The following is a 12,125-nucleotide window of genomic DNA, read 5'->3' on the forward strand; positions in this document are numbered from 1 at the left end:
CTGAAAATGGGAAAAACATCAATTCACAAGATAATGGTGAAGATGAAAGAAGATCAAGTGTATCCTAAAAAAAATTAAACATATAATTTCCATATGACCCAACAATTCTACTCCTTAGGTATATACCCAAATAATTTAAAAACATATACCCACATGCTTCTAGCAGCATAATTCACAAAAGGTGGAAACAACCCAAAGTTCATCAACTGACAAATGGATAAACAAACTGTAATCTAGCCATACAGTGGGGTGTTACTATTGAGCCATAAAGAGAATGAGGCTTCCCTGTTGGCTCAGTGGTAAAGAATCCACCTGCTAATGCAGGAGACACAGTTTTGATCCCTGGGTTGGGAAGATCCCCTAGAGAAGGAAATGGCTACCCACTCCAGTATTCTTGCCTGGGAAGTCCCATGGACAGAAGAACCTGGAGGGCTACAGTCCATGGGGTTGCAAAAGAGTAGGACAGGACTGAAGTGACTAAAGCAAAAACGAAAAGGAGTGAAGTTCTGATGCTGCAACATGGATAAATCTTGAAAACTGTGATAAGTGAATGGAGTTGTCACAAAAGAGTTTGCTTTGTATAATTTCATTTCTGTGAAATATTCAGAATAGGCAAATCCATGGAAACAATAGCAATGAATGGTTGCCAGAGACTGAGGGAAAAGGGGAGGAGGAAATAATTGCTTAGTGGATATAGGGTCTCCTTCTGAGGTGATGAAAATATTCTGGAACTAGATGGAGGTGATAGTCGCACAATATTGTGAATGTACTACAAGCCACTGGATTGTTAACTACGTTATGTGAATTTCACTGCAATTTAAAAAAATCAAATGTAAAACATGTAGAACATTGGCTCAGAGTAGGGGTAATTGTCCGTTCTCTTTTCAGAGGACCTGTGAGGAACAGTGCCAACCATCCCACCCCCGCCACTGCCGCCCCGCCAGCCCCTCCATGGTGCTCCAATGTGAATTAATCCACTCTTTCCATTAAAACAGCTACAGTCAGCTCTGGCCTTCCCACTGTATACAATTACACGGTGATTTTCTCTCAAATCCAGAGCAGCAGCACAAATAATTACGCTTATTGCATTCACAGCCTGGGTGCCTGTGGAGGGATATTCCTGTCAGGTGTCCCAAATAGCATTAAAAGTAATTTGTCATTGATCAGCAATTCAAATTTAATTCTATATTTTATCAGTCGATGGTGCGCCGGCCCCAGAAGGTCAGACCTGGTGTGCGTCTCTGTGAAGAACTAGGCCGAGAGCACTGGAAAGAGCACAGGACAGAGAGGCTGAGTCCAAAGGGAGGGGAGATGGCACAGGGCTTGTGGCATCCCACCATCTGTGGTGCAGGCCCCCTCCAGAAACATCTACTGCAGTGCTGGCAGCATTCCCAGCCCTGGGAAGGGCCGCAGAGAGGGTTGGACAACGTACGCCATGGTTTTTCCAAACCACCCTGAGAGCAGCTGCCCAGCAGGTGAGGTGGGGGTGGGGACCTATGACCCCAGAGCTTCTGGTATTTCTGAGGGAAGCAGGAGGACAGGACTGGCCAAATCTCCTTCTATTCTGCGCAGGGAAGGAGCTTGATGGACACGATCAAGATGTGTGTCCATGTTGCTGACCACAACCAGGCCTGGGGCTCCTCCCGCCTCTGAGGGACCTGCTCCGGTCCAAGCCAACCCCTGCCCCTGGGGCCTGGGGCATCTTTGTGTTGCAGGAGCCTCTGTTTCTGGGGTGGTCCATGCTCTCCAGTGCCCAGACCCTGGGCCCTTGGTGGAAACACTGCAGGAAGGACGAAGTGTCTCCACAAATTGTCCTGCCATGGCAATGATTTCTGTGTTGGGGGCAACATGGGTGAAGCGTGCGCTTTCAGGAAAGGGGTCCCTGCCCCAACCCACAGGCAGAAATCTGCTAATGTTTCTGGGGCTTCTTTAGAAGTTTCTGTGTTAGGCAGGGAAGACAACTAGGGACTGAGACTTCCCTACCCCAACGTCAGGCACCCCCACACCAGCTGAGGACTGGGCTACGTCACTGCTAGCACCTGAGGAGGTGGCGCAGGGTCCAGATGTTCCCGTGGGTGCCCTAGCATGGTGTGAAGGAGGCACGCACCCCCTCCCCTGCAGTCTGACCCTCTGAAGACCCAGGCCTCGGGGCCTTTGGGCCTTGCGCTGCGGCTGCTGATGGGCCACACCCTGACCTGCACAGGCCATGGTAGCACAGGGCAGATGTCCAGGCACCCAGGACCTCACTGCACCAGGGGACGGTTGACCACTCCTTGGCTTGAGCTGAGACTGTGGCCTGTTCCAGCTTTAATCTCTGTCTTCTGGGGGCTTCAGCTTTGTGCCTGGCAGGTCATACCACACGGACCCCTATGATTTAGGAAAATCATTTCTTCCTGCCACGTCCTAGCAGTCCCACAGCACAGAGCCCCCTCCTCCAGGACCCCCTCCTGGACCAGCCCCCCTCTGTGGTTAGAGGGGATGTCTGTCTCTTCCCCTCACTCAGCCAGGAGCCAAACACAGCCCAGATGCAGCTGCCCTTCTGTCTTGGGCAGCCACATGAAAGGTGATCGTGGCTCCTCTCCTCACTAGACCGAACATTTCTTAAAGGCAGGGACCATGGCGTCACCTTCTTCTTCATCGCCATCATTGTCTTGACCACCAGTGGTTACTGAGAGCCACCAGCACTTATAAGCATAAACTCCTTTAAATCTCTCAATACTCAGATGAGATAAGGTCTACTTTTAGTCGCATTTTACAGATGAGGAAACTGAGGCACAGAGAGATGGTCGTTCCCCTGAGGCCACGCAGCTGCCCAGGGAAGGCACCCAGATCCACACCGAGGCAGCTGGAGTCCTGACGTCCTTGGCCATCTCCGTATCTGGTCCAGGGCTCTCTGCCTGACTCTGCTCAACATCTGGCCCTAGGAAAGGCCAGATTAGTTGGGGTGTGTGGTGCAGAGCATCACAGAGCCTTTCAGAGGGTGAGTGAGCTCGTATGGATCAGGTTAAGAGAAAAAATATAAGTGCAAAAAGATAGGTACAGTATGTTCCATTTACAACAATATTAAAGCACATTATGAATTGCACATGGAAAAGACATGATCAAAAACAAAAGTCACCAGGACAAAGTCAGGACAGCAGTGCCTCTAGGGAGAGAGGAGAATGGGAACTTGGAGGGCTAGGGATGCATTATTTCCTTAAACAACCATTGGAAGCAACTATGGAAAAATACCATCACTTGAGCTAGACGGAGGCACCCAGGTGTGTGTCATGTACTGAGTGAAGGTTACAATATGCCACTGCTGACAGTGCTGCTGCTGCTGCTGGTGATGGAGGTGGTGGTGATGGAGGTGGTGGTAAAGTTGATGGTGATGATGGTCCTGGAGATTTTTAAACCCAAAGTCTATCTGAGCGTGCACTTAAATACTCCAGGAGAGACCTGTAGGAACAGGGACCCCCTATCTTGGATTCTGCCTGCAGCAGAGGTGCCTCCATTAGTTTGGAGGCCCAGGCCCCCCTCCCCACTGCTGTTTTCAGGGGTGGGGCTGAAGGACCCCACAAAGGTGGGGCCCTGAGCTTCTGGTTTCCCAAGGAGGCAGGAAGGAGCGTGATGGCCATGCTGAGGGGAGCGGTGCCTCTGTACTCTGCTCCCTGGACAGAATCAGGAGTTAGAGCCCACGGAGAATGTGAGGACGTGGCCTTGGCTGTCCTGCTTTTAGGACAGAACTGGAGGCCCTGGGGTTTCTATCCATCTCCTGCACCAACTCCCATTTTGCCATCCCCATAAGGGCGCTCGGGGCCTCTGCATCCAGCCTTTTCACTCAGAATACACAGTATGAAACTGTGTATTCATGGATTCCGAACTGGGGCCCTTTTCCACAGGCTACCAGGCCTGAATGGCCCCCTGGGACCTGGGAGGCAGCAGCGCCGGACCTGCAGCACCTCTCCTCTAGGCAGAAGGGCCACAGGGCTCCCCTAGGGGCCCCAGTGTCAACAGTGAGAGAGACAGTGTTGTGTGTACTTGACATTTCTCTTCCCTCTCCCTGCATCCAGCTTTCCCAAACCCGAATATTTATAGTCGGGACCTCTCTGAACTCTCATGAGTTCAGTCACCTGGACTGCTCAGATGCTGGAGGCTCTCTGCTAGTCTACAGGGGCCCGCCTCCAGCTGGAGACCTGGACAGGTTTTAATTGGTTTGATTGCAATCCTCATCCCTCCAGCTGGGTCTCAGATCTTGAGTATTTGAGACAAGGATTGGGGAAATTGTTTCTGAAATTGAAATCAAGTAACAACATTAGCAGCGGCATCAAGGGAAGAATCTCCTGGAAAACAGTTAGCTACTGACTGCAGAAGGGCCCTAGGCTGGGGGAGGGACAGCCAAGCAGGTGTGTCCCTTCTGGGACCTCCTTCTGGGGCATGGGCCCCCCGGCTGGGCCCTAGACAGTCTCTGTCAGTGACTGGTGAGGCTATGTGGGCCATTTCTGCCCAACTCTGGACTCCTTCCACTCTGCTCTCCTGAAGGGGCTGGCCTAGACTCTTACAGGTGCACTGAGGCCTGTTTTCCCTCCACCCCCAGTCCTACTTCCTTCCCTTTCTCTTTCCAAGGCATTTTTTTAGGGGCTGGGGGGACAGGACAGTGACAAGATGTGCCTCTGACAAGTCTGTGATCAGGCTGGGTGGGCACCTGTGAAGAGACCCCATGAAGCCAGATTCAGCCTATGGCATCTCATCTTCCACCTAATTTAGTAATCCAGTTGGAAAAGAGTTCTTGCAAAAAAATGATCATTTAAAAATATAATGAACCCATTATATGAAGAGCAAAGCTTTAAAGTCACATTTGTGGAAAGTGGGAGCTTTATAATTATGATTTATGATTTAATGGTCCATAAAATGAATCAGAGACAGGCTTAGTCATGCGACTCTTTGTGACCCCATAGACTGTAACTTGCCAGGCTCCTCTGTCCAGGGAATTCGCCAGGCAAGAATACTGGAGTGGGTAGCCATTCCCTTCTCCAGGACATCTTCCCGACCCAGGGATCAAACCTGGGTCTCCTGCATTGCAGGAAGGTTTCTTACTATCTGAGCCACCAGGGAAGCCCCATTAAATGCAGAGCAAAGTTTAAAGTCACATTTGTGGAAAGTGGGAGCTTTATGATTATGATTTAATGGTCCATAAAGTGAATCAGAGACAGGCAGAGTTTAGTTTGCAAAGAACACAGTAGATCTTAGGGATGTGGTCCACTAACCCGAGGACAGCAGCACCAGCTCCCTGAAGGATCCTGGCCCTCTTTCCTCAAGCCCCAAGCCCTGACCACTGGAGCCATTCGGGTCCTCTCAGGTCCAGGCTAAGGACAGCGCAATAGAGGAAGAGTTTCAGATAATCTCCCTGATGATGTCCCTTGAGAGGACATATCAGCCACCAGCACCTTCAGGTCTCACAATATTTCCCTCTCCTTCCATTGGCTCCTGTCACTCACACTCAGGACAGCCCAGCCCCTCCCCTACTCTCCATGGGGTCTGTCTAACATGCATGCTGGATGGGTGTCTGTCCTTCCCAGAGAGGAGGCCATGGGCTGTGTGGCCTGTGGCTCTGCAGGACGTCGTGACCAGGAGATGAGACCAAGGCTGCTCTGAGATGGGGAGGGAGCTGACCAACACCTAAACAGATGCTGTCCTTGATCATCCATATTTCCCAGCCTGCAGCCCTGAGGGCCTATGTCAAGCCAGGTTGCTCAGTGACCCCAGCAGCTAACCCTGGCGGTGTTCCTGGAAGCTTCTCTCTGTGACCTGGGCATGCCCTTGGTCACAGGGTGTTTGGACTAAAGGCAGCAGATGAGCCTGAACACCTTGAGGCCGACCAGCCTGAATCACCTGCCCACAGGACAGGAGGATGAGAGGAAGACCTGCCTATGAGTCTACCTGTCCAAGAGAAGCAGTGGGGTGACTCAAGCACACCCCCATGCCAGGGGCCTCCAGGCTCAGGGACAATGAGGAGTGGAGAGCAGTACTCTGAGGGCCCCAGGGCTCCTAAAAACAGAGTCATCTGGAAAAAATCTGACAACTAAGGACAGTTAGGATTTTTCAAAGAAATAAAGGAAGGACCATGACGCATGAAAGGAACAGAAAATTATAAATCAAAATATTCATAGCAGCACTAGTCACCATCACCAAAATCATCCATCAGGGATGAAGGGAAAAACAAAGTGATTTACCTTGAATCAGAAGATATTCTTCAGGGCGCTTCCCTCGTGGTCCAGTGGCTAAGACCCTATGCTCCCGGTGCAGGGGGCCTCGGTTCAATCCCTGGTCGGGGAACTAGATCCCACATGGTGCAACTAAGACCTGGCCCAGCCAAATAAATAAATACATTAAAAGAAGAAGAAGAAGATAGTCTTCAGTCTTCTGAATACTTCACTCTTCTGTCTTCACAGAATACTCTTCAGTCTTGAAAAGGATGGAAACTCTGACCCTTGCTACAACATGAAGGAAGCTCAAAGACATCATAGTAAGTGAAAGAAGCCAGACACTAAGGGACGAATGTATGATCCCACTCACAGCGGGTCCTTAGAGTAGTGGAATCCATGGAGACCAAAGGAGAATGGTGGTTGTCAGGGGCTGGGGGAATGGGATGTGGAGTTGTCTAATGGGGACAATAAAAGGTTTGTGTTGATAAAAGGTTTTGGAAATAGTGACGAGTGCACATTATGAATGTCTTTAATGACACTGGGTCCTGGCCTCGCATGGGTCTCTCAGAACCACCCTCCACCCACTGCGTCCCCCGCAGGTGCAGAGGAGGGTCCAGGGCTTGACTGACCATCTGAATCCGAGTCCGAGGCTCAGTGCTTGGGAAACTGAGGGGTGGTGGAGTGCAGAGGGCAAAGGGAAGCAGAGACGCTCCGCGGTGGGGCCAGCCAGGCTGGACTGAGCTTCACCCCATGGATGCGTCTGGAGTCCCAGCTGCGCCGTGATCTGCCCTCTCGCTTTGCCACCCCCCGCTCCCGCCCCTGCTACCCTCCCGTCCCTGGGCCTCCGTGGCTCCCCCCACCGCAGCGCATCCTCGCCCCCTCTCTAGCAGCCCCCCTCCCGCGGGTTATTAATATCCGGGCCGGGCGCAGGGCCGCCGCGCATTCCCAGCTGGCAGCCGGGCAGGTGGCGCCGGCGACAGGGGCCTGGGCGCGGAACGCGGCTCTCTGGGCGAGACCGGCGGGCGGGCTCCCCTCCACCACGCGCCCCTGGGAGCCCCCACGTCCTCTGCGCGCCCCTACCGGGCAGAGCCCTCGGAAAGGTTCCCGTGCCGCGCCGAGTGTTTGGAGACGCTTAGCGACTAAGCGCCGGTCCAGAGCACGACCCCAGGGTGCTCGGCGCCCACACCTGACGGCCGGTGACGGAGGTGGGCGCAGGCACTGCGAGGGTGCGGGGCGGGAGAAGGGGCTGGGACCCTCCCGGGGCGGGGCGCCCTCCTCGCTGGCCCGCACAATCCCCTGCAGGATCGCTCGGCCACGAAGCCCTCCCAGCGGACCCCCGGGGGATGCGTGGCGCTTCGGAGGGTGGAGAGGGTGAGGTGTGCGCGGTGGGCTCGGCGGCTGTTTCGCGTCCCTCCCGGGAGGTCCTCCGCTAGGTTCGCGGTAGCCCCTGCGGGAGGGCTCTGGAACCAGAACCCACTGGGGGCTGCGGCCGCGGAGGGCGCCTCGGGCCGGTAGGAAAGACCCCAGCTCCCCTCGCCAGACCCAAGGCTGAGCCGAGTCCCACGGGCAGGGGGCCTAGGACAGCGTCTCTACACCCAGCTTGCCCTTCTGCACCGAGGGCTCAGTTGGACGCCCCGAGTTTATCTATGTTAGTGCGAACGCTGTACCTGTAGAGGGAAAAAACCGGGAACCAGTTTTATCCGGCCACATTATCCCTAGATGTGGGGAGATTGAGCCATAAAGGGGCCTCTCCTCTCATTCAAGTATTCAGGTTTTAGGTCTCTTTTTTCTCATGAGGGTAATTTTCACCCAGTAAGCACGGGTCATGAGTGTGCAACTCCAGGAGTTTTTACATGTCCGTAGTCGCTAAGTCGTGTCTGACTCTTTGGGACCCCATGGAATGCATAGCCTGCCAGACTCCTCTGTCCATGGGGAGAATGCTGGAGTGCGTTGCCATGCCCTCCTTCAGGGGATCTTCCCAACCCAGGGATCAAACCCAGGTCTCCTGCATTGCAGGCGGATTCTTTACCATCTGAGCCACCAGAACACCTGTGTAACCAGCGCCACATGAGGACATAGCACACGTCCGTCCTGGAGTGCTCTCCGGTGCCCCCTACCAGTTGACACCCTCTTCAACCACTCATACAGATTTTTTCTTTTCCCCAGCTTCATTCAGGTAAAGGGAATTACACAGTGTGTACTTTTTGTGTATGGTTTCTGTTTCATCCCCCCCACTCAACAGAGCATATTTGAGTTTCATCAAGTTGCTGACTGTTCAATAATTTCATTTTATTCATCACCTTGGAGCATTTTTATTGGGGGGGGGGTGTCAGTTTCTTTATCCATACTACTATTCACCAACGTTTGGGTGGTTTCCAGCTTCTGACTGCTATGAACGTTCTCACTCTTGCTTTTTGTGGCCATTTGCACTAATTTTTCTTGGCATAAACCTAAGAGTAGAATTGCTGAATGAGAGGACAGACGTGTGTCCAACTTTACTAAGGGTGCCAGATTGTTCGCCACAGGCGGCTGCACTGTTCTTGTCCTCCACTAGCAGTTCAGGAGTTCATTTCCTTCATGTCCTCCCAGCAGTTTTACGAATTTCCTGTTCAAATTTTGTCTTTTTTTCCTTTCAGTTGAGTCATTGCTCTTTATTGATCTGTAGTTCTTTCACATATTTTGATTACTAGTTCGTTGTCTGATATGTGTCTTCTGATAATCTTTTCCCAGTCCATGGTTTACATCTTTTACTCTCTCAGTGAAGTTCTTAATTTTCATGAAATCCAATTGGTGGGTCTTTTACTGCAAGCATTTTTTGCCTTTTTTTTTTTTTTTTTTTTTGAGAAATCTTCCTTTACCCACAGTCATGCAGATATTCTCCTGTATTTCTTCCAGAGCTTGATTAATTAATTGATTTAATCTATTACATAAGGTACACAGTCCACCCTGAATTGTTTTCTTGTGTGGTAGGATATAGGAATCAGGTTTATTTCCCCCATGTGAATAAAGGAAGATTATGAGGGCTTTCCCCTCTTTAACATATTTTCCTATTTGAACTTTAAAGTTGGCAGATATTACTTTTGCAATCTGAACAAAATGTATTTTCTTAAAACATACAGGAGAACTATATGGGGAGGAAGACATAGGGGTCAGCCTGGCTTCCCTGCCCTTCAGGGATGAGGAAGTGAGAAGGCCTAGTGAGAACTCCTGGTTCATCCAGGAGTGAACCATCCTGGTTCATGCCTGCTGTGCTCTGATTTTCAGGAAAGGCCATCCAGCTGAGAGGCCTTTGAACTTGCACTGTGGCCCAGGGTGAGAATGCTACTGGGGCATGCATGGCGGGCAACTGGTCTGGGTGGTACTCTGGTCCCCCTGGATAGCTGGGGAACTGAAGCAGAGTGTTAGAGTTCTGCATGGAGAGTCCCCCAGGGGGTATCACAGTTGGTGAGCACTGTCCCTCTGCAGGCGTCCCAGCCTGGTGGGAACCCTGGCCTCTTATGGCCTCTTGGGAGTGGGAAAGGGTGCCTGACCTGCATCTTTAATGAGCATCCTCTCCTGCAGGACAAGCTTGTTGCCCACAGATGCCCCCTCTCTACCTAAAGGAGCAGCAGGCCCCAGCCCCAAGCCCAGTGTGAGGTGGCAGAGATGGCACTGAGCCCAGAGCCATCGAGCAGGTTCCTGGTGCCGGCTACAATGGGCAGCGCCATGCCTGAGCTGCCTGGTGCCCCCAATGCGTCCCTCAACAGCTCGTTGGCTAGCCCGACGGAGCCCAACTCCCTGGAAGACCTGGTGGCCACGGGCACCATCGGGGTGGTGCTCTCGGCCATGGGTGTGGTAGGCATGGCAGGCAACGTGTACACGCTGACGGTCATGTGCCGCTTCCTGCACACCTCTGCCTCCATGTACGTCTACGTCATCAACCTGGCGCTGGCAGACCTCCTCTACCTGCTCAGCATCCCCTTCATTGTAGCTACCTACGTCACCAAGAGGTGGCACTTCGGCGACGTGGGCTGCCGCGTCCTCTTCAGCCTGGACTTCCTGACCATGCACGCCAGCATCTTCACCCTGACCCTCATGAGCAGGGAGCGCTATGCCGCCGTGGTGAGGCCGCTGGACACGGTGCAGCGTTCCAAGGGCTATCGTAAGGTCCTGGCGCTGGGCACGTGGCTGCTGGCACTGCTGCTGGCACTGCCCATGATGCTGGCCATCCGGCTGGTCCGCAGGGGCCACAAGAGCCTCTGCCTGCCGGCCTGGGGCCAGCGCACCCACCGCGCCTACCTGACGCTGCTCTTCGGGACCAGCATTGTGGGGCCCGGTGTGGTCATCGGGCTGCTCTACGTCCGCCTGGCCCGGGCCTACTGGCTGTCGCAGCGGGCCTCCTTCACGCAGACGCGGCGGCTGCCCAACCCCAGGGTGCTCTACCTCATCCTGGGCATCGTGCTGCTCTTCTGGGCCTGCTTCCTGCCCTTCTGGCTGTGGCAGCTCCTTGCCCAGTACCGTGGGGCCCCACCGCTCGCTCCCCGCTCCGCCCGCATCGTCAATTACCTGACCACCTGCCTCACCTATGGCAACAGCTGTGTGAACCCCTTCCTCTACACGCTGCTCACCAAGAACTACCGTGACTACCGCCAACGCTCGCTCCACAGCAGGGGCACCAGTGGGCCTGTGGGCGTCCGCAGCTTCCCACAGGGCCACACCCGCTGCCAGCTCGGCTCGGGTCGCTCCGTGACCTCCAGCAGCCAGCAAGCCACTGAGACCATCGCACTGTCCCAGGCGGTCCCCGGGAGTCTCTGCGTCTGAGCGTCCCCAGCCTCCCTGTGGGCCCTGGGGGTAGGCTGTGGGGAGTGGCCCCTGGAGCCCAGGTCTCTCCTGGACCACCCTCCCCACGGTCTGCCTCCCTTCCCCAGTCCTCTTCCAGAAAGCTCCTGGCTCTCCCTCACCCCTCACTCACTTCAGCTCCATCAGTGCAGCTACTTTCCTCATAACGCCCAGAAGTGCCCCCAACCCAGTCCATCTGTGAGGGTCTGCAGGAGGCTCGGGCTCAGGGCCAGCTCCTGAAGACCGTGGTGAGTGGAGTCTTCACCAGCCCCCTGCAGACGTGACTGCGTACCTGACACACGACAGGGTACACCGTGGCAGGTGACACCATGTTGCCACACAAGCTGCCTGTGTGGGACCCTCCTCCTGGCATGAGCGTGGCCCCGGTGGCACCCATTTCTCCCAACTGCCATGTGGTTCCATCCCGCACAGCTTCAGCACCTGGAACAATAAACGCTGAGCTCCCTGAGTCTTGTCTGCAACAGCAGTGTGAGTGGGGTGTCAAAGGAGGCAGGACCCCCAGGACGTCCTCCTGCACTTGGAGGAGCCCATCTGCCTGACCGGGCAGGGGACATGTCTGGCCATTAGGCCTTCCTGACATGGTGGGTGGGTGCCATCCGGCCTGAACCAGGCCCTGGGTGTGGGGCCTGAGACCCTGGGGTGAGTGAGGCGGGGAGCCACCAGCCTCAACCTGCTCAGGGAGGACAGGCGGCTGGGACATCACTCCAGGGCAGGAACTTGGAGACCAAACTAAAATCATGAGCCAGAATTACTCTCCCATTTGCAGCTCACCTGCCTCTCCCTCCCCAAACCTTGAGGGGATGGTGGGGGTGGATCATATACAACGCAGTAGGGGATTATCTCATGCCTCCTGTGTACAGCATCCCAGTTGGACCTCCTATGGACACCAAGACCATCAGGCCCTGCCCACAGAGAGCCCACCCACAGGGAAAGGTTTTGGACCTACCCCAACCCCTATCCCACTCTCCGGTGACCAGTTCACTCCACACTGTACCCCTAATTCACATCCCAACCTGGGCCCCAGCCATGGCTGCACACACATCAGATTCAAGGCCTTGACTGGATCCTAATGTGTTGGCAGGTGGAGATCTGGCCGCTAAG

The 12,125-nt window shown here is 54.1% G+C and overlaps 1 protein-coding gene across 1 annotated transcript; it reads left to right on the forward strand.

The window, feature by feature from the left end:
• Window positions 1-9,617: 9,617 nt before the first annotated feature.
• Window positions 9,618-11,472, forward strand: UTS2R (urotensin 2 receptor). The gene has a single exon (XM_086356772.1). It carries the CDS (start codon window positions 9,831-9,833, stop codon window positions 10,983-10,985), a length of 1,155 nt encoding a protein of 384 aa, XP_086212898.1. The 5' UTR covers window positions 9,618-9,830; the 3' UTR covers window positions 10,986-11,472.
• The last annotated feature ends 653 nt before the right edge of the window (window positions 11,473-12,125 follow it).

The sequence above is a fragment of the Bos grunniens genome, chromosome 19, assembly GCF_055505025.1.
Source record: "Bos grunniens cultivar Pamir isolate PY7600 chromosome 19, Bosgru_T2T1.0, whole genome shotgun sequence".
NCBI classification, from domain to species: domain Eukaryota; kingdom Metazoa; phylum Chordata; class Mammalia; order Artiodactyla; family Bovidae; genus Bos; species Bos grunniens.

Bases quoted from the DNA above. Each gene is read 5' to 3' on its own strand.
- UTS2R (XM_086356772.1), top strand. From the start codon at position 9,831: ATGGCACTGAGCCCAGAGCCATCGAGCAGGTTCCTGGTGCCGGCTACA.